Source organism: Hipposideros armiger, unplaced genomic scaffold, assembly GCF_001890085.2.
Source record: "Hipposideros armiger isolate ML-2016 unplaced genomic scaffold, ASM189008v1 scaffold_239, whole genome shotgun sequence".
Taxonomy (NCBI): domain Eukaryota; kingdom Metazoa; phylum Chordata; class Mammalia; order Chiroptera; family Hipposideridae; genus Hipposideros; species Hipposideros armiger.
The window spans coordinates 275,975-297,093 of NW_017731589.1; the positions used below are offsets into that span (position 1 = coordinate 275,975).

General features: G+C 53.9%; 1 protein-coding gene across 1 annotated transcript in view; it reads left to right on the forward strand.

Annotated features, from left to right (window-relative positions):
• LOC109389634 (zinc finger protein 775) overlaps positions 1-11,272 on the forward strand; it is a 35,483-nt gene extending 24,211 nt beyond the window's left edge. The window contains exons 4-7 of the mRNA XM_019655354.1: positions 5,624-5,716; positions 6,787-6,904; positions 8,010-8,893; positions 10,549-11,272. Of these exons, the coding sequence (XP_019510899.1) occupies positions 5,624-5,716; positions 6,787-6,904; positions 8,010-8,633 (835 nt within the window). The 3' untranslated portion in view covers positions 8,634-8,893; positions 10,549-11,272. The remainder of the gene's footprint in view (positions 1-5,623; positions 5,717-6,786; positions 6,905-8,009; positions 8,894-10,548) is intronic.
• The last annotated feature ends 9,847 nt before the right edge of the window (positions 11,273-21,119 follow it).

The following is a 21,119-nucleotide window of genomic DNA, read 5'->3' on the forward strand; positions in this document are numbered from 1 at the left end:
GGGGGAGGCTCACGAGTCATTTCCTTCTTCCTCTTTGCCACTTAACAAATCCTGAGACCAACTCGAGCAAGCCCACTTCCTCTGGGAAGGCATCCTGGAGGACCATGCCTGCGTTCGAGAGCTACCATCTGCAGAAACACTGGAACCCATCGAATCGGGTGCCTGAGGGGCAGGGGAGGCAGATGCAGAGACAGATGGGCGGGAGTTTCTGTACCAGAGTTTGTGTTATCACCCACAAGTGGCCTATGTTCAGTGATCAAATCCAATAGTTGTGTTGGTAGGACTTGCGGTTAAAGAGGCCTAGTTGCAGCTTTTTCCCCCATGCCAAGTCATAAGAATACCTGTTCACTGACCCCAGGTAATCAATCCTCTCACAGATCGGTGCTTTGCGTCACCATGGGGACAGGGCCCGGTCCACCAGAGTACAGAATTACTGAGGTGCATGCCCCATGGACCAGGTCAGGGGATGGCACAGCGTTGATCCATTAGACAAACCTACTGTGTACCAGGCGCTGTGTCAGACTGCAGGGATGCTGCAATGAGTAAGCCACAGTCTTAGTTGGCTCAGGCTGCATAACAAATACCACAGGCTGGGGACTTCACACCATCCGGAGGCTGGGAAGGCCAAGATCAAGGTGCTGGCAGATTTGGTTCCTGGTAAGGGCGTGGTTCCTGGCTTGCAGATGACCACCCTTTCTCTGTGTCCTCACATGGTGGGGAGGCGGGAGAGAGAAAGAGCACAAGAAAGCATTCTGTTCTCTCTTCCTCTTAGGGAGACACTGATCTCATCAGGAGGACCCCACTCTCACAATCTCATCTGAGCCTGACCGCCTCCCGAATGTCCCATTTCCAAACGCTATCACGTTGGAGATCAGGGCTTCAATATATGAGTTTGGGGGGTGGGGGGAACACAACGATAGCAGTCACAGTCTCTACCTGTAAGGAGCTTGTGGACCTTCATGGAAAATTGTTTGAATACACACACAGCTTGGAACAATCTATACGGTCAGCTCTCGAATAAATTGTGCCAGCCCCGGCTCTCTTAGCAAGGCTTTCTTATTCACCACATCACTTAGTCTCACCATGAGTCAGTGACCTACCTAGGTGGCCAGCGATACAGGAAAGGGGGATGGGGACGGTGGGACTTGTCCACCAAGTCACATTGCAAATCAAGGGCAGGCCTCTGCAGGTTGGCCAGGCCTCCTGTCAGCCTAGGCCTCCTCCACTGTTACAATCACAGCATTTTCCAAGGGAAGCCTGGCACTGTCAACTTCAATTTTCATTCCCTTTCATTTAAAAATAATAAAACTAGGCCAGAGAATATTTAGGAAGAGGCACACCATACAATCAAAGACAAGAAGATCAGTCAGACCTATCCTAGTGGTTTATAATTCAAAGTGCTCCAGAGCACACTGAGATTAGCAGGTAGCCTAGGGGAACAGAAAACCACCATGAGTAAATACATCAACATCTTAACGGACTTATATGCTGTCAACAGCCAGGTAAAGTGCAGGTGTGCAGTGCGGCCCCTGCGGCCAAGCTTCCAGCAGGCCAGATGAACTCGGGGGAGCCGGGGTTCCCAGAACTGCCTGCATCACCCTCATGTTCAGCTGTCCGGAGCAGGCTGGGAGCTAGGAAAAAGGACTTGGGTCCTTGGAAACTGGTTGTTCTCTGGCAAACAACATGAGCTTCAAGTCAGTGGCAAGACGGTCGGCTTCCTTGGGAGGGTTTGGCTCCCCACCCCCCAGTCCCAGGGAGCTGCTCCAGGGAGAGAGGGCTTTGAGGCCAGAGGGGTGACTGCTCGGCACATGCGCTGACCAGAGAGAGTGCCTGGTGGGAGTGGGGGATGCTAATGGTTTGGCAAAGAAAATACCCTTCACTTTTTGGCAAGAGGAGTGTTGTGGCCCAAAATAGCATGTTCCCACATATCAGTGCTCTTCCCTGATCCCGGCACAGGACAGAGGGAAATGAATGGTATCCCATAGCTTGCCCCTTGGGGTAAAAAGAGAAAGGTGTCTCCGAGGTTACTCACGTTTGGAGGGGGAGGTGCCCTAGGCCAGCACTGTCCAATAGAACTTCTGTGATGATGACATTGTTCAATGTCTGTGCCATCCAACACCACAGCCAGTAGCCACATGTGGCGATGGAGCACTTAAAATGTGACTAGTGAGGCTGAGGAACTGAATTTCAAATTTTATTTGATTTTAATTCAAATAGCCACACCTGGCTACTGGACAGTATAGCCCTAAAGATTAAGCTCCTATTAAGAAGTAGAAATGTTGTCTCTCCCCCTAATCTAGAAAGAACTTTCTTTTGTTGTTGGGGATAGTGGATGGTGTCACATAATTCTGGCTTTGCCATTTAAGCTGTAGGACTTGGACAAGTAACCAGTGTAAAGCATGTCGTACAGTGCCGGACACACAGCACGCACTCGATAAGTGGTAGCTATTGTCATTAGTGTGATAACCTCTGTGTCTGGCTACTTGCACAGCATTTGTGGAAGTGGAAATTGTACCTTGGAAAGAGAAGAAAAGGGTTTCCCCAAACACAGCTCCGTCCCCATAAGGAGTGACCCAGCCTGGTTAGTAAGGAGGCTGGCGGCAAGTTTAAGGGCTTGGCTGAATTGATGTCATAGGTCACATAATGGGTTTTAATTTCAAGGAAAGAGAACTTTGGAGCAGACACAATATCTCCACGTGGGTCTGTGCAGGTCTGCCAGCCTCCAGGCTGTGGCAGGGGCTGTAGCTCTGCCCGCAGCTTGTCAGTCCTTCCACTGGGTTGGCACCCTGGCTGGCAGCCACAGCTCCCAGGTGCCGCCTGCGGACGTGCATTCATTCATTCAACGGACATGGACTGAGGGCCTATTGTACGCTGGGCACTTGGGGTCCAGAGATGCTGAAAATACAGTCCATGCCCTTTGAGGCTCACAGCCTGGTGTGAAAACAGGTGTGCTGAACCCCAATTTGAAGCCCGCACAGGTGCTTTGGAGAGGGATGTTCGTGATCACCGTCCAATCCAGGGACAGGGGAGGAGCTGGTCACAGGGAGCGAAGCCCTGGGGAGTGCAGCCGGAGCAGGCACTGGAGGATGGCCAGGCTTGCATTTACGAGAACAGCAGCCTGGAGCTGTCTGGAGAGCACATGGGGTGATGGCTGTCCACCTGGTGTGCCCCTAGGGGTGGGGCGGGGGGTACAGTGCAGGGCCCTGGGCAGGGCTCTACTGAGCAGTACATGCCTCTACCCACAGGGGTGTCAGGGGCCAGCTGTACCCTGGGACTCAGTGGCTGTATGCGGCCCAGGCCTTTGTTAGGTTCCAGAGTCCAGCTGTCACATGAGCCTTTGCGGAGTGGTGGTGATTGCCACATCGGCCGATGGCTTTGCCTGTATGCAGAAGCTTGGCTGTTTTGCAGAATGTTTCCCATTGCCATTCTATTGTGTTCACCACAGCACGTGAGAACGCCGGGGAGGTGTGGGAGGGGGGTGTATGTGTATGCAACCAGAGAAACGAAGTGACTCAGTGACATCACGCAGCGGCAGAGCAGAGAACAGAGGCCTCCCTGAGCCCTCAGCATTCCCACCGAGAGGGGATGAGTTTTAGGTGGCACTTTCAGCCTCTCTCCTTCCCCGTCCCTGCCTCCAGCTGTGTTGCTTTCCTTTCTATATATTTTGGCACAGCTTACCTAGACAATGCTGCTAAAAATATGGGTGACATCCTCAGGTATATTATTGATTTCGATTTTGAAAACCTGGTCATTTTTAAGTGTCCCCATTTCTACTATAGCCCACAGGAGAGGTGAAAGCTGGTGGCTCTGGCAGGTGACAACTTTTGTAACAGGAACTGGAGACCTGGGAAGTGTGACCGTTGCATGAGCAGAGCTGCAGCGCCTGGGAGGGGGGGAGGGGGTGTGGGGTATCATCAGTGGTTAGGGGTCCTGTTGTTAATGCCATGGGAACTCTATCCTTGGCCCTGGGTGCTATCTATGCTGGTAGATTCATTCCACGGGGCTTCCCGGAACTCCTTTCCTGTCGCTTCTGTTTGAAACACCAATCTCCTTGGGAGCTCTAGCTCGTGAAGTCACATGTGCCTCAGTCAGGTGCCCCTGGAGCAGCTTGGATTGGGGGCAGGGGTCCTCCAGAGGCTGAGAGTGACCCAGGTGGACCTGCTGAAATAGACTGGTCCATGAAGCGAGCTGTGAAAGCAGGCAGGCCTGCCCCCAGGTATGGTGTTGGGAGTAAGGGGTTGGTTTTTACTGCCGGGTGGAGCCCTCCTGGAATTCTTCAGTTCCTGGCTCTGAAAGGCACCTGTTAGCTGCAGGGGTCCCTCAACAGGCTGGGATAGCGCCTCCAACAGCCACATCCACCGCCTGCTGTGAGGAGCTCTGCCTTGCGGAATCCCAACTGCCTGGGCCTGTGGAATCCCAACTGCTCCCCGACACGGCCAGCTACAGAGGGGCCACGGAGAAAAAGGCTAGTTCATGTTCCTTTCACACTTTTAACTTAAAAAAAATCACTTTCCCTTCCGGCCTCGGTTTCTGTATCTATGAAATGTAAATTCTGAGGGACTTTCTCACTTGGGACAAGATTATTACTTCTGATCCTGGTCATCACCAGGTTTCTGCTTTGGGGTCTAGGTACCAGAGTGTTGAGGGGCGAGTGAGCTGGGTGGCGGGCCTGCCTTCTCATCTGGGCTCTGCCACTAGAGCTGTACGGTCTCAGCTGTGGGGAAGCCACTCTGTGCTCCATTTATTTTATTTTCCCATCTGTAAAATGAGATAATAATACCCGTATAACCTAGACCACACATTGTTATTGGAAGGCTCCCACGGGATAATATATGGGAAAGGACTTTGTAAAAAGATAAGTAATGTATATGTAAGGCGTGTTGTTATTAAGTGACAGTTGGAAACTGGAATTGAGCCCAGCCCTGTCCACACCAGCTGCTTCCCCCGGGTGTTCTAAGCAGCCCTTTATGGGAGATCTCTGGCTTCGCTTCTGAGGAGGAGGGGCAGCAAGGCTGTAATTCTTCTATCCCTCCCTGTATCCCAGTGCAGCGGTTCTCAGCCTGTGGGTCGCCGCGACCCACTTGGGGGTCGAACGACCCTTTCACAGGGGTCGCCTAAGACCATCGGAAAACAAAAAGATATTTACATGAGGATTCATCACAGTAGCAAAATGACAGAGAGTAGCAACGAAAATAATTTGATGGTTGGGGGTCACCACAACATGAGGAACTGTAATAAGGGGTCGCGGCATGAGGAAGGTTGAGAACCTGGCCACATAGGAAGGTGGGCTTTGGCAAGGCCGGCAGCTAGGGCAGCTCTGATTCTGCCCCTTTCAGGAACCACCCACCCCTCAAGGGCTGCGCAACAGGGGCTCCTGCCTTCACCGCCGCCTCTTTCCTACAAGGGAAGGCTTTGCACCTCCGGGGCCCCCAGACTCTTTCCTTGGCGCTGGGGCAGTCTGTGGGACTGGCTAGGGTAGCCCTGCCTCAGGAATCCTGAGACGGGAGCGGCTGGGGCAGGGGGGGGGGGCCTTGGGGTGACCCTGCCCTGTTCCCATTCCTGCCCGGCCGGCTCAGGGCTCGCATCCGTCCTTTTTCTGCCAGCCAGCTTGTTGTCGACTTAGACCTCCCAGCCTCACGGGGCTGCTGTGCGGCTGCCGCAACGTTGGCGACGGCGGCGCTGCGGAGGAGACGGAGGGCTTGGGAGGCGGCGCCACGTGAGCCCCCGGCCGGCCGGGGCTAGGGCCGCCGCGGGAGGTTACCGTATTTACCGAGGCCAGTGCCGGACCCTGGGGGGCGGGTCGCTGCGGGCGCGCAACCGTATTTGCCGGGAGCCGCGCAGACCCTTTCCGGGAGTGCGAAGCGCCGCGACTTAATTACGTATTTATCTAGGGTTGCGTGGTTCCCCCGCGGGGACGCTGCGGGGGCGGGAGGGCGTGTTGTTCATCCCCTGAGGGAGCCGGGGCTTGCAGCCTGGTGGTGGTGGGGGGTTGCGGTTGCAGAGTGGGAGGCCTACGTATTTCCATAGGGGTGGGGTTGCGTCGCAGAGTTTACCATATTTCTCCAGGGTCACTCCGGCCGCAGGAGTTGGCAAGGTTGTGCGCTGGGGTCGGGTGGGTGGGGTCAGCTCTTCTGATTAATGCAGCCGTTTGATAAGAACAGCAGTTCGGGAGGCTGGCGGTCTTGATGGGGGCGAGGGAGAAGGGGCCTGGGAGTCGCTGCGCTGCGGGAGAGTTACCGTATTTGCGTTGGGCAGCGCAGACTAGAGGAAAGAGCCACTGCTGGCGACGGAGGAACAGGGGCACAGCCAGGGCTGTGAGTGTGGGATGGGATGGAGGAACTTGGGGGAAAGCAGAGGGCTGTGGCCTTGGACCCTTCTTGGTGGGGCAGGGTCTGGATCAGGGGTATAGCTGGGGAGAGTGGGGAGACTGCCCGGTGACAAGGCCAGAATGAGATTGGCCAAGGGGACTCTGATGGTATGTCTTTGCCAATGTCAGTGCAGCTGCCTGGGGAAACACTTGTGGGTGGGGTCTATTGCAAGTAGTACTTGTCCCTCTTCTCCAGAGTGAGTGTGTGTTCCACCCTGGCCTGAGGGGGCGGGGGGAGAGTATCCCTGAGACCCCACTCTGCAGATAGATTGACTGAGGTTGCAGTAAGCAGTGAGATCTGCAAGTGTGGAGGAGGCCTGCACAGGGTCCAGGGGACTTGCCCGCGAGCTTCCCTGATGGCAATGGGGGTGGGTACACAGGGGAGTGGCCAGCTCAGCCCACCCCGGAGCTGGCCTCAGTGCTCTGCAGGAGCAGGAGCAGGAGGTTTTTGGAGGCATGGGGGTGGTGGCGGCAGACAGTGCCCTACAGGAGCAGTGGCCCTTTGGTATCAATGGCTCTGGGGTGGCTGGGATGATGGTGGGGGTCCTGTGTGTGTGTGTGTGTGTGTGTATTTAGAGGGAGTTTAGTAGGTGAGCAGCTAGTACATTGAGACAAGCTTTCAACAGTGAGTCAGAAAACTGAGGGCCTAGTCCTCACCTTGCTGTGTGACCTTGGGCAAGTTGACCTCACTGAGCCTCAGTTTCCCCTTCTATAAAGTGAGATTCAATCAGCCTTGTTGTAAGGACAATAGGAAACAATTTAAGAGGAATACAGTGCCCTGGAGAAGAGAATCCTGAGGAGAACTGGCGTGACCGGGATGGAGCTGAACTTGGGGGTGCTTGTGGAGCGTTGAGTGTTGCTCAGGCTTTGCTGTGAGGACACCAAGAGGAAGGAAGCTGAGGTGACCCCAGGAACGCACACTCTGGTTAAGTGACTTGCAAACCTCGTACAGGCATGCTTCATTTTGATAAAAACAAGAGCTGCTGCTGTTAGTGCTTAACTGAGGCTACTTGCAAGTTTAAAGGGTTTTAATTTTGTTTCTTTTCTTAATTTTTGCAAAAATATATCTTCCAACCACTGGTGATCCTACTCTCCCCTCCAGATTGGGGATACACCTCCCTACCCCCTGCTTGAGAATCTGATCAGAGAGAGAAGACATATCCAGGTGCAGGGAAACTTCCAATACTAGGAGGCTCTGCATATTACTCATTGGCATTTATTCAGTGCCTTGTATGGCAGACACAGTGCTTGGTGATGGGGATAAAAGAAGGCAGCTCATCCTTAAAGGCTCTCAGGCGAAAAGATGAGGTGGGGTGACTGACCCGCATGCAGTGTGATGAGTGAGGGTCATAGGGTTGGACCACGTGGCTCAGGAGGGGCTGGAGGGGGTCAGGGAAGGATTCCAGGAAGAGGTGTCACTTGAGAAGTGCCTGAAGGAGGGGCAGGGTGTGACCAAGGAGTAGAAGAGAGGGAGGGACACCCAGCAGGGGAACGCTGGCTTGAACAATACTGTAGAGGGGCGGATGCTGGAAGTTATGCGAGGACCTTGGAGTGTCCTCCCCGAGGCTGGGCTGGCTGATCCTCAGGTCCCCCCCTGACCCCCTCTCTCTGCTTCTTCCTCTCCAGGGACTGGTGATTGCAGTCGGAAGTGCCCATGACCGAGCTGGCATCCTCCGAGGGCGGGTCCCCTGCGGGGGACGGGGAGGAGGGTCTGGGGGACGAGCGAGGCCTGGTCATCCACCACCCTGCGGAGGAGCAGCCCCACCGCTGCCCGCTGTGCGGCCAGACCTTCTCGCAGCAGCCCAGCCTGGTGCGGCACCAGAAGGCGCACGCCGGGGCGGGCCGCGCGGCCTCCTTCGTGTGCCCCGAGTGCGGCAAGGCCTTCAGCGTGAAGCACAACCTCGAGGTGCATCAGCGCACCCACACGGGCGAGCGGCCCTTCCCCTGCCCGGAGTGCGGCCGCTGCTTCAGCCTCAAGCAGAACCTGCTCACGCACCAGCGCATCCACAGCGGCGAGAAGCCGCACGAGTGTGCGCAGTGCGGCCGCTGCTTCCGAGAGCCCCGCTTCCTGCTCAACCACCAGCGCACCCACGCGCGCATGCCCGCGCCGCACCCGCGCCGCCCCGGCGTCTTCGGGGAGCGGCGGCCCTACTTCTGCGCGCGCTGCGGCAAGAGTTTCGCGCGCGAGGGCTCGCTCAAGACCCACCAGCGCAGCCACGGCCACGGGCCCGAGGGCCAGGCGGCCCATCTCGGCCGCGTGCTGTGAAGTGCGCAGGGCCCGCTGTGGTCGGCTGTTTCCTGCCCCAGAGCCGCGTCTGTGGCCCCCGGGGGTGGCGCTGGGCTGCACCCCTGCCTCTGGATGGCATCCCAGGAGACACAGAGGGCTGGCTGAGGGGTTTAAAGGCCTGGGTCGCCCGGCTTTGCCGCCTGCTTCTCCTCCTCCCCAGGACCCTCTGGCTGACTGCACACAGCTGCTTTGGGCTCCTTCGAAGGTTTTCCTCCTTGGGCTTGCCTAGCCTGGAGCAGGTGAGACCTGAGGGCGGGCCAGACCCCTCTCAGGCTTGCAGGGGCCAGGGTAGGTCTGGAGGGGAGATGTTGGGTGGGGGAGGTGAGGCTTGCTGGGCTATGGTGGGTCTCTCTATGACCAGCTTCTTACTACACTAGAGCTTCATTCTTAGAATCTCAGAGTGGAAAGCGACCTGAAGAGGGCCCCTACCCACAGTCCGCAGGCCCGCCCTAGCCCCCAAGGTGTCCTGGTTCCAGCATTTACTATCTGGTGTCCTTGAGGCGTCCTTGTATTTCATGACTCAGTTTGCTCATCTGTAAGTTGAGCTAAAGATGAGGGACGCTGTGAGGGTCGTAACTGCCGTTACTAGATAGGAGATGGTGACATCACTGGTCCAGAAACATTTTTGAGCACTCCTGTGTGCCAGGCACTGTTCTGGGCTGGGCTGGAATCTGCAGAGCAGGCACAGACATAGGCCCTGTCCCATGAGGTGCCACACCCAGTGCTCATCCAGGATGATGGGGGCTCACCCCTATAGTTTAGGGGATAGACTATAAAGTGCTGGGAGTGGGGGGAAGGTGACTAGTGTCACCCAAGGCAATTTGTTGGTTTGAATTGGGTCCTAGGGATGAAGAGAGGCGACCTAGGGAGAGCAAGGGTGGATGGAGCACTCGGAAGAGGGAGTCCGATAGTCGAGGCTCATATCTGCCCTGCAAAGGATTCTGTGGCCAGGGAGAGGGGACTCCGAGAAGAGCACAGTGACCTCAGACTGCAGTCTGAGAACCGGAGGCTCTAAGTGGGACGAGCAGGAGCCTCAAGGGTCTTGGGGTCATCTGAGCAAGAGAAGATGAGGCCCCCAGCTAAGAGGCTTGATCAAGGTCATGCAGTGAGAAAGGGGGGAGCCGGCACTCGCCCCAGGGCCTCCGAGTCCAAGTTGGCACTCTGAGGCGTGGGCTGCTTCAGCCATTTGGAAGATGAGACTGAAGCTTGCCCAAGCTTGCCCCAAGTCACACTTAGTACTTAGTGGGACCGCGGTGCAAGCCTGTGACTTGTTTTAGGTTCTGGGCCCCAAGACCCTTCACCTTTACTGCACCTCCCTTAATAGAGGCTCTTACTGGTGGGAAAACGGAGCTGCGAGGATGTAGGGATGTGGCCAGGGAGCGTGTGGCAGGAACGTGGACAGGGGCATCACTGGGTGAAGGGCAAGTGGCATCCACAGCGGGACTTGGGAAGAAGGAAGCTGGGGCTCAAAGGGGACCTGCGGTCACAGCGCCCTGGCTCCGTGCCTAGCGCTGTGCTCGGTGCGGGAGACCCAGCCCTGCCCTCTGCCCTTCCTTAGAGCTTCAAGGCTCCTTGGGGGCCAGTTGCCCTCTGCCTGCCACCCCCAGGTGGCTATTGCAATGTGGACTAGTACTTCGTGGCAGAGATTAAGAGATTAAACTGGGACCTGGGACATCCAGAGCCAGTCACCAAAATGCCCCGAAGTCAAGTCATCTCATCTGTAAATGGATTGATAATCCTTGAATGCATGGTAGGGGGCTAAAAGCACCAGCTAAGAGCCCTGGGCAGGTGCAGGTTGGCCCAGCTGACTGCCCCCTCCTAGCCCCAGAGGGGTGGCTGGGCAGGGCTGTGTCACTCGCCAAATCTACCCTGGTCTCTTTGTCTCTGTGAACAGATGCAGACTGGGCAGGACCTCTGGGCAGTGTGCAAGGCACATCTGGGCACAGACACTAGGAGTGCCCCCCACTGGGGCCCTGCTCCCCGGTATGAGGACGCGTGCCCTAAGAAGACCTACCTCGGGAGGTGCCCTGCAGTGACTGCAGAGGGGACCGGTGGAGCCTGGAATTGGAGGCGGCTTCTGTGTCCTGGTGGCAAACTCCCCGAATCTGTTGGGAGTCATGACTGGGGAAGAGCTTATCCTGGCGGCCTGGTCACAGACCTCCACTGTCATGTGGCAGCAGGGACCACACCTGTGTGGAGAGCCAGCTCCTCCACTTCCTTCTGGCCCACCAGAGACAGGAAGTAACTGCCCTAAGAGGACACAGCACATTGGTAGCAGACCTGGCTCTAGAGGCACAGCCTTCCCGTGGGTGTGATCTGTACTTCCAGGCTCACTTGCCTTTCAGAGCAGTGGTTCTTACCACTTTTGTAAGTGGTAAGGCCTTTGAAAATCTGACAAAGATTATGAACCTTCTCCCCAGGAAAACACACATACTCACGTAGAGGCAAGAATCTACCAGCAATTCCAGGAGCTTCTGGACTCCAGGCTGGAACCTCGGCTCCAGGACCGGTCACCCTCCACCCTTTCCTTACATGACCTCCCAAGGCCACCGTACCAGTAGCATTCCATCCCCCTGCTGGTCCTCAGTCCCTTGTTCAGGAATAAAGAATTCTGAGGAGGGGATCCTGTTAGTCACTCTTTCCCAGGCCTAACAAATGGTGCACCGGGGCTCCTGGAGCGGCAGTCCTTCCCCAGACACTGCCGGAGGCCCCCTGGGCTGGCTTTGCTCTTCCCTGTTTTGGGGCTGCTGGCTGTGGCTACCTGGCTGCTGGCTTCATGGTGCAGCCCCGGGCTCTGATGTCACTGAGAAGGTTGTGGAGAAATCGAGCCTTTCTGGGGACGCGGTGTCGGCGGAGGAGTGGGGGGAGTCTCTCCCCCGGGGAGGGACCCATGCCCGGCAGCCACACCCAGCTGTTCGGCTGCAGCCAGGGGGAGGCTGGCGGGGAGACAGAGCCTCGCTTCTGGTGCCAGCTGGCTCTGGGCAGGAGACAGGCAGCAGAGAAGCGTCTGAGTGTCCTGGGAGTCCCACAGAACAGGTGGAGGATGGATGCCAGGCCAGCAGCAGGGCGAGGACTCCGGGTCTTCACGCCTGAGCGGGCCGTCCTGGAGCTAGCCCACCAGCCTCCGGAATGAACTGCCCATCAGGAAAGATGTGACCAGTCGGGGCTGGGGCGGGGTTTTGATGACAACCTGACTTCATGAGGCTGGTTATATTTAGTGAAACACGTAGGGGTGGGGAGAGGCCTTTCGTCACAGAATTTAGATCAAAGCCCAGCGACGCGAGTTGTGGGGGCCATGGAGGAATTGTGTTTAGGTGGTGGTGGGGTCCCAGGGCTGGGTTGGGAGGCCCCATCAGTTCCTGCCCTGGGGTTTTGCTTGTCCCATCTCCAGTGCAGTTTGGCGCATAGGTTCTTGCTGACCATCTGCAGTGCGCCTCACCCTGGGGTAACAGACAGTCTGGGTGGGGGTTCGGGGGTTCGGGGCTCAGAGAAAGAGCAAGCAGTCCAGGCACCAGGAGCTTCCACTCATCTGATCCTTGGCCAGCGTGAAGGGAACCTCACAGACTCACCCCTTCCCTCGTGATTGTCAGCTCTTCCCCTCCCCCCCTGTAACTGTGATTCCTCCTTCCTGCCTCTGCCTACCCTGAATGGCTCTGAAATGTGTCACCCCCCTCCCCTCTGCCCCACCAGGCCTAGCTTCCCTAACCATTCCCTTTCTCCTCTGAACGGGATCTGTGTTAACGCACCATCTCACCCCAGATATTGCGTGCGGTCTTACCTTCCGGCTTCCTGTGTGTGGTGTGCATATGCGTGTGTTTCTGTCTTAAATCTCCAACAAGACAGTGAGCTCCCTGGGGGCAAGAGATGTGTCATTTATTCTTGAACCCCAACAGAGTCTAGCTTTACACTCAGGACATACTTGCTGACTGGCTGATGGGTCAAGTGCTGGAGGCTGGGGAGCGGGGGGTGCGGGCTGGTGATTGGAGGTGCAAAAGGGGGGAGGACATGTGAGTTCACTAGTGGGGACATTTTGTTGGGCTGTGGGCTGGCTCCCCTGGTGCAATATTGGCCACGGGAGGCCTCACATACCCCCTCCTTGGGGCAGTGGGTCAGGCAAGACCTCTCAAGTCTCTCAGGATTGTGCGGAAATGGTTGCCCAGGCTGGATACTTCCATAGGTGACTGACACCCACCGGAGCTGACCGAGTGGAATAAATGTTCTGTTGACATCAGTTGGTATGAGGAGTGGTCATTTGGGGCTCAGTTAGAAGCAGGGCAGTGGCCTCTAGCTCTGCCTCCATCATTTCTTAAGGAGTCACGTTCGTGGTGGCCAAAGGCTGTATGTAGGAAGCATAGCTCAAAAGGCCCAGCGATGAATTAGCTTAGCCCCCTGCCCCATCTGGATAATGACTGCTGTTTGGAGTTGGGTAACGGATATGGGGGCCCCTTGAAGCAGCCCCAACCGCCTGCTCAGCCCACAGTGAGGCCAGACCTGCTGAGAGCCTTCGGGCGATTCCCTTTGGTGCCTGAGAGGTGGGCCGCTGAGAGCGCTCACATCAGAAGACCACCTCCAGTCACGTATCTCCCCTGACTTTAATCTTCTCGTCTGTGACATGAGGAGAACAAGTCATGTTCCTCCTACCTCACGAATGTGACAATGCAGCATCCACAAGGCACAGCGTGGAGGCAGCGGTGTGCTGTCACCACCGTCCTCCTCCCGTGGTGCCCCTGGAGCTGACCACTTCATCTCAGCCCACGAGGCTTCCTCAGCAGAAAGCGCTGGGCAGCAGAGTTAGTGCTGCCACCAGGGAGCTGCGACTGGGGTGAGTGACTTCCCTCCTGTTAGTGGTGAGGGACTGGGCCCGATCATCACAGAGGCTCACTCCAGAACCTTCCTTCTGTGCCTGGCTCTTGGACCCAGATTTGGCGCTGCTTGAATCGTCCTATCAGCCAAGCAGGATCCTGAGAGGTACTAACTCAAGGACAGGGCTTTTTAAGCCTGGTGTACTTGGGGGTTAATCAGGCAGGACTCTTTGTCCCCACTCCCAGCATCTCAGCCTCTGCCTGTCCAGCCTCAGTCCCTCCCCTAATGGCCTGAACCAGTATCAGGGCTGACTCTGGGTGGCCTCAACTGGTCGATGCCCATGACCAGACCCGTCACTGTGCCAGGCCAGGGGAGTGCAGTGTTCTGGGCTTTCAGTGACTGATGCTGAGGGGTCAGCTCCACTGGGAGTCTGTGGTCTCCGAGTGGGGAAGGGATGACCCACCAGGGAAAACCGGAGGCCGGTGGCAGGTGCGTGGATTCCAGCGTGGCAGACCATCGCCCTGCTACCGGCCAGCGGCGTTGTGTCACGTGGGAGCTTGTTATAAATGCAAAACGCAGCCCCACTCTAGACTCTAGATCAGAAACTGTGTTGTAACGAGATCCCCAGGCAATCTGTGTAGGCAGGTGCTCTGCACGACGTCACTTTTCCCGCTCCCTTTTTGGCCCGACTGCCTAAAAGGAGAATGAAACTTGTGCTGTGGAGGGACAGAGGCAAGATGCCGCCTCACCTAAGTCCAGGCCCCCGGCCATGGTTGCCTCAGGACACCCTGGGGACCAGAGCATACATCGGCCTTGCTGAGAATTTACTGTGACTACAGAACACAGTACAGGAGAGAAAGGCCCAGAAAAGGGCCAGTCCCAGGTGAAAATGCAGGCAGCATTCAGAACACCTTCAAAACACCGCGAAGCCTCTCTTTCCTCACTCTGATAGTGCCAAGCTCGAGGATGTCTGCCACGGGTGCTGTTGAGGCCCTTTCCAAGCTGTGGTGAGTGTGGCGGCAAATGGTTCACAGCTGCCGAAGGGGCAGTGTGCTCAGAACTCTCCTGGCCTCCCGCTGAGGCCGCAGCGCTGGCTCCTTACCTCACCGGGTCCTGCTCCCTTTCTCCAGGGAGCACTTCCTGATACTCTCGTTCCCCTTGAACCGAATCCTTGTCTCAGGCTCCGCTTCTAAGGACCCCGACCTAAGGCAGTGCCTCTGAGGAACACACGCTCAAAGCATCGCGCACATGTAAGAGATCATAACTAGAATCTTTTTTTGGCGGTTCCGTGGTGCTGGTTACCTGTAGGTTTTCAGGTAAGTGGATTAACAGATGGGAGGTGGCCATCTCCAGGTCACAGGACCTCACCAACTATCTGAAGGCCCCTGTCAAGGGGACACAGGGCATATGTATCTAGTTCAGGGGTCAAGGGTTGGGGTCTAGTCTGACTATGTGGCTTTGGCCAAGGTCCCTACCATTCTGAACCCCAGTTTTTCTATCATGAAGTGAGTGGTGTAGATGGGCTGCCCTGTGAGGTTTTTCTCAGGCCTGAAGTTGTAGTTTCTTCCTGATTGTGTGGGCTCTCTCGGGTGGTGAGCAGAGGCCACGTAGGCCAGTGGTGGGCTGTGTCCAAGGCCTTGTGAGCTATTAGCTAGCTCCACATGCAGCTGGGCCCCCCAGAACGGCATCCCCCCATCTCTGTTCCCGACAGCCTTCCTATGACCAGCCTTGGCCTTCCTACAGCTGTCACCATCTCTATTCAGTAGCAGATCCTGGGAGAACTGGAGCTGGATTTTTTTTTTTTCCAATTAGGCAAGAGAACTGCAGATTCTAGCTGCAGAGAGAGAAAGGCACTTTGAAGCAGACCTTCCTTGTTTCTGGAAGGTCATTGCACCTTTTCGGTTAAACCCACTTAAAACAAATACCCACCGGTATTCTTGATAGTCTCAAGTCAGCCTTGGACTTGGGAGGCATTTCAAATGCAGATGCTTTCAGACCAGCATGTTAGCTATTGTTTATGATAATTGTTTTTAAAAGGTTGCTGTTAGGCAGAGCACCTGGGGACATGGGCCTGAGATGCGGGAAGGACCTGAAAGTCTCTCCTTGGTGAGGGGCGAGGCTGGTCCTTCCCCTGGCATGTGGAAACCTGCTAGGGAACATGCAGTGTCCCCAAGATTTGGTTTAAAGCATGTGGGTTCCAAAGAGTCTATTTAGAGGAGCAGTGGGAACTGTGTCCACATATGCGGGCTCCAGAGGCAGGTGGTGTGATGGTGCACGTGGGACCTGAGGGAAGTACTGCCTGAGGGACAGAGGGACAGGCAGCCTCCACTGCGTGCCAGCACTCCCGGAATCATTGGGGGGGTGTGGTGTGGGGGTCCTGGAGGAAGGATGGACCGTGTGGAGTTTTAGGGACTGAAGGGGGCTCAGTCTTTATTTGACCACAAGGAGCAGCACGTTTCGGGCACTGCCCATGGCTTTCCCATCTCCTGTCTGGATTTGCTCATGGCGTTGCTGCCTCATGGTTAATGTCTGTTCTCTTTTCTGACTCTGTCCTTGGCTTCCTTGCCACCTGCTCTGTGCGCCCCCTCTTTGTCTCACATGCGGAGTCCCCGAGGCAGATGTTGGTGTGACTGGTCACTGTCCTTTAGGGCATCCCTCGGACAGAGTCCATTCTCCTGGCATGGCTGATGTTGCTAGTGAGTCTCGGAAATCATATTACAATATATAAATGTATCAGAGTAACATGTACACCTTAAATGTATACAATGTTACATGTCAAATTTGTTCAATTAAAAGAATGAACCGAAATAGACTGCATAGGTATTGTGTGACTCCAGACTTTTTGCAACAAATGTCAGTGGGAGAGTGGCGCCCTCTAGTGCACAGTTGGAGAACTGATGTCGAGCGAATTGGACTTGGTACGGAGGGCTTTCTCTGCTGCCCTGAGGGCCCCCACCTTTATATTAAAGTGTACAAGTCAGGGACCATGTAGGTTGTCAATATTTGTTGAATGACTAAATAGAGCCATGAGGCTTTTCGGAGTGCCCTATGAAAGTGAGCTAAAAAAAAAACAAACAGACTTGTAAAAGTGAATTGTCTCCTTAGAGATGAAATGAAGATTGATGGCAATTACAGGGGAGAAGAGAAAATTGGAGGCAAAGAAATTCGACACGTGTTTGTTTTCTAGGTTTCAAGAGGAAATAAAAGGAAACATGGAGTAACTTTCCAAAGACAATTAGCCAAAAAGCCAGCAATCAAAGTTTGCTCATAAAAAGCCTTACAAATTATACAAGGGAGGAAGCCTGAAAGGGGTGATGCACCAGCTCTGCTAGCTGAGCCGCCAGCAGGACCAGAGAGGGGCAGGCAAGCCTGAGAAAGGCACCCCCGCCACCATCTGTAAGTAAATCTTCAAAATGCAGACGTTCGTGGGGGAAATTGGAACACTTATTGGATATTTGATAACAGGATTATTTTTTTTTCTTAGGTTATAATTAGGTTGTTGTGCTTATGCTAATAAAAGGATCTTGAACTTTTCAGAGATGCATACTGAATGAAATCAACGATCTCTGAGATTTGCTTCAGAATCGTCTGGGGGGCGGGGCGGGAGTGAGAGGGCGGGGCTAGACGTGGAACCACATTGGCTTCGTGTTGGTCATTTGAAGCTGGGGGAGAAGAAACTGGGAACCTCTTATGTATGCTCTTCTCTCGACCATCGTCCTGTGTTAGAAAATTTCCATGATAACAAGTTGAAGTATGTTTGTATCCAATCCTTCTAGCCTTTTGAAAATTCCCCTCATAATACTCCTAAAAATGCTCAAGTGTTAGTGAGGAAAGGGAAGTGTTTGAGGCTTATTTATTTATATATTTATTTTTAAAAGCAAACTATTAAAAAAAATTTTTTTTAGATAAATCAAAGAACAATATGTGGATCAAAGGGTATAAGCTTTATTAATCTTTATTTCAAAATTAAAAAAAATTTCACTTAACAGTTGACATGTAATATTACAGCATAGTGGTTAGACGTTTATATAACCTATGAAGTGATCCCCCTGATAAGTCTAGTATCTACCTGGCACCATGCATAGTTATTACAATATTACTGACTATATTCCCTGTGCTGTACTTTACATCCCTGTGTACTTGAGGCTGATTTAAAGTTTTGGTTTTGAGCCATTTCCTTTGGTCCAAGAGGTCATGACAGGTGAGAAGGGGGAGGAGCTAAGGGGACCCCTTGGCTTTGACACCTCCTGCTGGGCTTTGATTTCGGTCCCCTCTCCTAGGGAGGCCACAAAGCAAAGGTTCCCGTTTTCCAGCATGGTCACATGCCCTCAGGGAAAAGCACTCTCAGTCCTGCTCACATCTCTGGGTCTCACTTTGGTCTGATGGTTCCTTTTTGCCTTACTTGGTTTCTTCTCAGAAGATATATTTATCCTGTTTGGTGTTAGTTCCGTTCCGTGTGAGGGTTGGCGTGAATGTCTTAGGGGAAGCAGGAATGGGTCATGACCTCCTGGACGTCTCTGCTTGCCCTGTCTCCAGTGTCTCAGACTCCGCATCCACACCCCAACGTGCTCATCCCGCCAGAAAAGGCCAGCCTCTCACAGCCCTAACTCCATGAAGGCTGCTAGAAAGCGCTGTGACCCCAGACTGTTTCACAGCCAATCCGCCCAGGTGACTGCCTTCCTGTGCATCAGAAAATGGTGCCTGCTCTTCAGGTTAAAAGTTTGTTTTAAAAAGCATATTATTTCTTAATAATAATTATTGTAACGAGGACTCTATCTGAATAAGCCATTTAATTCCATCAGAAAATTGTCAAAATATACGAATTTAGTTACAAGATACTTTACCGCCATCTGCCCAAACTGTGGTAAACACACATTTCCTGTGTTTGATGTAAAACAACATATAATAACACTTTTTCAAAGTCAGAAATGTTTGTGTTGTGACTTGCACTCCTTTCTATGTGACAACCTGAACAATTGTAATAGCAGTCGCTCTAAAATTCTTTTATGGTTTCTATCTCCTAAATGTATCATAAATCTGTTCTCTTTTCCACCGTCCATTTTCACTGTCCCTGTATTAGTTCATGTCCTTATTTCTAGCTTGGACCATTGCAGTAGCCTCTAACTTGCCCTCCTATCTCCAGCCTGACTCCGTTTCCCCCACACATGTCCACGCTGCTCTCAGCACCCAAATGCTGTGGCGTTTGTCACTGTCCCTCTGCAGGAGTGTCCTTCACAGGGAAATTTTACATGCCCTTCAAGCCTCAGAGTAGGCATAGCTTCCCTGTGCGCGTCTCTCCCTACTGTACCTTCACGGGCCCTCCACGATGGGACCTGCCACAGTAAAAGGCCCGCTTATGGATTTGTTTATAAGCCTGTTTCCCCACTTGGTTGTTTCTCCATCTTGTAGGGTGTAGAGAGCTTCCACTTTGCTCCCAGGGCCTCTGAACACATCCCCATGACACGTTACTCTGGTTCATTGCCTTAGGTTTAGTCTCTTTTCCCATCATTTGACCAAGCTCCTTGAGGTGGGGATTTGCCTTGAGTCCTTGAGCCCCTGAGTCAGTGCACTGCCAGGTCCTGGCAGCCTCCACCTTGCTGGCATACCTTGTGCCTTCCTGGCTTATTTGATTTCCGGAAGTCCAACCCCTCCCCCTCCTAACCTGAGAGTCTGGGAGGGGGAGGTTAAGAGGGCTGTTTCACCTGCAGAGTGAGTGCTGTCAGTCCCCTGCCCTTGTCATTATCTGCAAAGCCACTAGGGGGCAGGAAGTCCCCATCTTTCCCTAGATGAGGGTCCAGCCAGAATCAGGCAGCCTTCCCCAAGAAAAATCAAATCTCCAAAAGCTCAGGTACCAGAAGGTCATTTTGCAAAATGGCCACCTCAGCAGATAATCAACTTGCTAATCATTGAGGAGTTATTTGAAGCTTTGGTTTTACTCAGGTGCTCCCCAAATGCCAAATATTTTATTTAAGAGCAAGCGAGCTTTTTCTCAACGCAGTTTCCTGTCTTTTCTGTTTGAGGGAAACAATATTCTGCTAGGCCTGTGGCTCTGCCTCTGAACCGACCACCACTTCTGAAAGTGACACAGCTGGCGTGAACTGTACTGACTGGCTGGAGGCTTTCGTGTCATCTTTTAATGGACTGAGTTGATGTGAGTGGACCTCGCACCCAAGGGTGGGAGACTTTCTTACTAAGGGGGTAAATGGGGTGGGGATGGCGAGTTTGTCAGTGTCCACCAAGGTGTCTACCTTGGTGGCAGTGCCAGCACAACCAGGTTTCCTTCAACTTCTTAAGGAAGGTGGCCCCTCGAAGCCTGGTGGGGGCCCCCACAGCTCCTTCTTCCATGGGGTCTCCAGAAGTCTCAGCATCACCTCAGACATTTCAAAGACCAGGCCAGGAGTGAGAGTGCGAGCTCAGGTTCATGGAGTTGCTGGCCTCTGCGTCCCAATTACAGGTCTTCTAACAAGGGGGAACCCCAAGGTTAGGCCCCAGAGGACAAATACTGTCTGATTCCCCCAGTATGAAGTATCCAAAGTCATCAAAATCATAGAAACAGAACGTTGAAAGGTGGTTACCAGGGGCTGTGGGGAGGGGACGGGGAATTAGTATCTAATGGCTGTGGGGTCCCAGTGTCTGGGTGGGCAAGTTCAGGGGGTCTTTGCACCATCATGTGAGTGTACTTGACACTACTGAGCTGTGCACTTAGAAGTGGCTAAGACAGTAAATTTAATGTTATGTGTTTTTTTTACCATAATAAAATAACATTTGAAAAAAGTCTTGCTCAGTGTCCAACATCCTTCTCTCGTCTGAAGCTTTGGACGCTATTATCTCCTACCAAAGGGGTTTTGTTGTCAGAGCTCTTTGAAAGCATCGGAATGCTAGCATTTCAAGAGCTTTTCTAGCTGGGGTAAAGAAGCCTTTCACCCGGGAGGCAGCGTTAGTTAGTCAGAGGGCCTGAGTTCCTTGGGCCAGGGGTTTTAGGGAGTCTTCCTGGAAGAGGAGGTGAGGACTGTGCCAGGATGCTGAAAAGGCTGCCTCAGGGCAAGTTCAGGGAGCTTGTGGGAGAGGCACCGTCTTCACCGCCCTACTTCTGTCTTGGGAAACGGTCGTGGGCAGGGGTCGGCAAACTGAAGCTGGCGAGCCACATGCGACTCTTTGGGTACATACGTGTGTGAATTTTTCTTATTTTAATAAAGACATAATTAATACTATTGCTTGTTATGATATTACTTTAAATTGTTCTTATTTGTAAAAATATATTTATGGCTGTCGAAGAATAATTTTTAAATTGCTGTGAGGGACAGGATTGGCTCTTCTGTCGCCAAAGTTTGTCAACCCCTGGCCTAGGGCGTGCTGAGGGGTGGTGGTGGGGACCAGCTGGCCTCACTCAAAGCCCCTAAAGACACTCTCATTGCTGTTCTCAGCACCAGGAAGCCACCCACACAGCCCCGGTGCCCTCCACACAGCGATAGTTCTCTGGGGACCCTTCTGAAGCGTGGCTTGGGCACGAGCAGTGATGCCCTCTCACGTCCCCTCCTCCTTTTCAGTCTGCAGCTGCACCAGGGGCCCCACTGTGTAGTGAACCCCAAAGGTGGCCAGCGCCCTGGAAGGTGTGCACTGCCCCTTTCTAAGCGCGACGGCCCCTGACGTTTCACCCTGTGA